The 1,857-nt window shown below is 40.9% G+C and overlaps 1 protein-coding gene across 1 annotated transcript in view; it reads left to right on the top strand.

Moving 5' to 3' along the window:
* Positions 1-1,127: 1,127 nt before the first annotated feature.
* The window catches only part of ANKRD33B (ankyrin repeat domain 33B), a gene marked incomplete at its 5' end in the record, with an annotated part of 12,339 nt that continues 11,609 nt past the window's right edge, over positions 1,128-1,857 (top strand). Inside the window, one exon of the mRNA XM_009872652.1 lies at positions 1,128-1,257. Coding sequence (XP_009870954.1) covers positions 1,128-1,257 — 130 coding nt within the window. The remainder of the gene's footprint in view (positions 1,258-1,857) is intronic.

The raw sequence follows: 1,857 nt of genomic DNA on the forward strand, positions 1-1,857 counted from the left end.
AGGGAAAAGAAATAAAAAGAATGTTTAGGCAAGAACCACTTAGAAAAATGATGGAGGAGTCAGGGCACACCATTTGTTTTTTGTAACCGAGTTCTCCTTTTTGTTAGTCTTCATTGGTTATGAACATGCAGCGTGTCTGTGTGAGTGTGTTTTAGGCAGGCAGGGTTGCCAGGGGGGGCTAAGATTTGTGTCTCTGCCCTTATCTTTTCGATAGTCAGATAATGACCTCAAGGATGGAAGCGGGGTAGCACTGGCTGATCTGTGCCCGCCCTCCCCTGCCCCTGTCAGCCCCATGCAAACCAACACAGAACTGCCCGAGTAATCCTGAAGATCGGAGATGGTGGTTTTAATCCTAGTAGTCAAGTGAGCAGCCAGGATTAAGTATTCTAGTTCCATTTAATTAATGACAAGCGTATTTTGCTGTATTTTAGGGAAGCCATCAGTTTGCTGCTGTGGGGTGAAATGCTATCTGGGTACCAAGCAGAGTTATAAGGTTTACCTCCCAGCTTGGCTTCCTTCCTCCTGGAAGTTTTACAGCTTCCGGCTGTTGCAAAGAACAATAAAAAGGAACCCTGAAAGCGATTTTATTTTATTTATGATTAGAAAAAATAGGTCTAGTTCTAATAGGAAACCTGAAGTATTTAAATATAGCAACAGGCAGTATGAACACGACTCTTGCCTACCACTTCCCCTTCAGAGAGCAAGTAGTTGTTTTTCAGAGAATTAATATTCAGAGCAGGTCCAGTTCATCTCACATGCTTAGTTCATTTTATTATATAATAAAATCTGATTTATTCTCATTTGGATATAGAGTATATAACCATATAAGCATAAGCCATTTACAAACAGTTATTTTCCAAGTAGTATAATACGATACCTACTTTTCTAGGTATTTCTGAGGAATACCAAATGTTTTCCACCAAAGGGCAGGGATAAAAAGTGGTGGTTTAGATCTGAACATTGTGCCTGGAGCTTATCACTAGTTATGCTGATACCTTTCCAGTTCTTCAGTCTGAAAAAAAAAAAAAAAAGAAATAAAAAGTAGACTAGTATGCTCCCTCAGTGAACTCAGTGAACTTTTATGAGTCTGGTATACCTAACTCTTTCTCTTTGTCTTTTACTTACAGAATGGTCTTATTATTGCCTGTTACCAAGGTTATGTGGATATTGTAATAGCCTTAGCACAATGCCCTCACCTTGATGTGAACTGGCAGGACAACGAAGGGAACACGGCTCTAATTACAGCAGCACAGGCAGGTAAGGCTCTTTGTTCCACCTCCTGAGTATAGGGTCTTAGGAGAAGCATGCAGTGTGGCTATTATTTTTAGACTCTTTTCAAAGCCCTAAAAGGAATTGCCCAGGGAAGGGCTGGAGTCACCGTCCCTGGAGGTGTTTAAGGAGAGGCTGGATGTGGCACTTAGTGCCGTGGTCTGGCCAATGTGATGGTGTTGGGTCATAGGCTGGACTTGACGATCTCAGAGGTCTTTCCCAGCCTCAACAATTCTGTGATTCTATAAAGTAGTCTCCATAAAATAACCGTGGCCAAGCCAGCTCCCAAGTAAGTTTGTCATTATTTTCTCTGAAGTAATTAATCTACACTAGTATTTACCCAATGGATTTAGACAGATACACATTTCTAGACGCCATTAACTGTTTTAACTTAAAAATAAGGAAAATCTTCCCTCAAGTCTGCATTACTACATCGCTTTGTTCCTTTAATCTTATTTTCCTATGTTTGCTCTGACAAGCAACCAGTCAACTTTGTGGTCATGTAATGTGCAGTATTAGTGCTGATAACATCTCTTTACTATTGCTCGTTGCACCTGCCTATAGTGGGTGTGTAGCGATTGCTGACTG

Source organism: Apaloderma vittatum, unplaced genomic scaffold (genome assembly GCF_000703405.1).
Source record: "Apaloderma vittatum isolate BGI_N311 unplaced genomic scaffold, ASM70340v1 scaffold18387, whole genome shotgun sequence".
NCBI classification, from domain to species: domain Eukaryota; kingdom Metazoa; phylum Chordata; class Aves; order Trogoniformes; family Trogonidae; genus Apaloderma; species Apaloderma vittatum.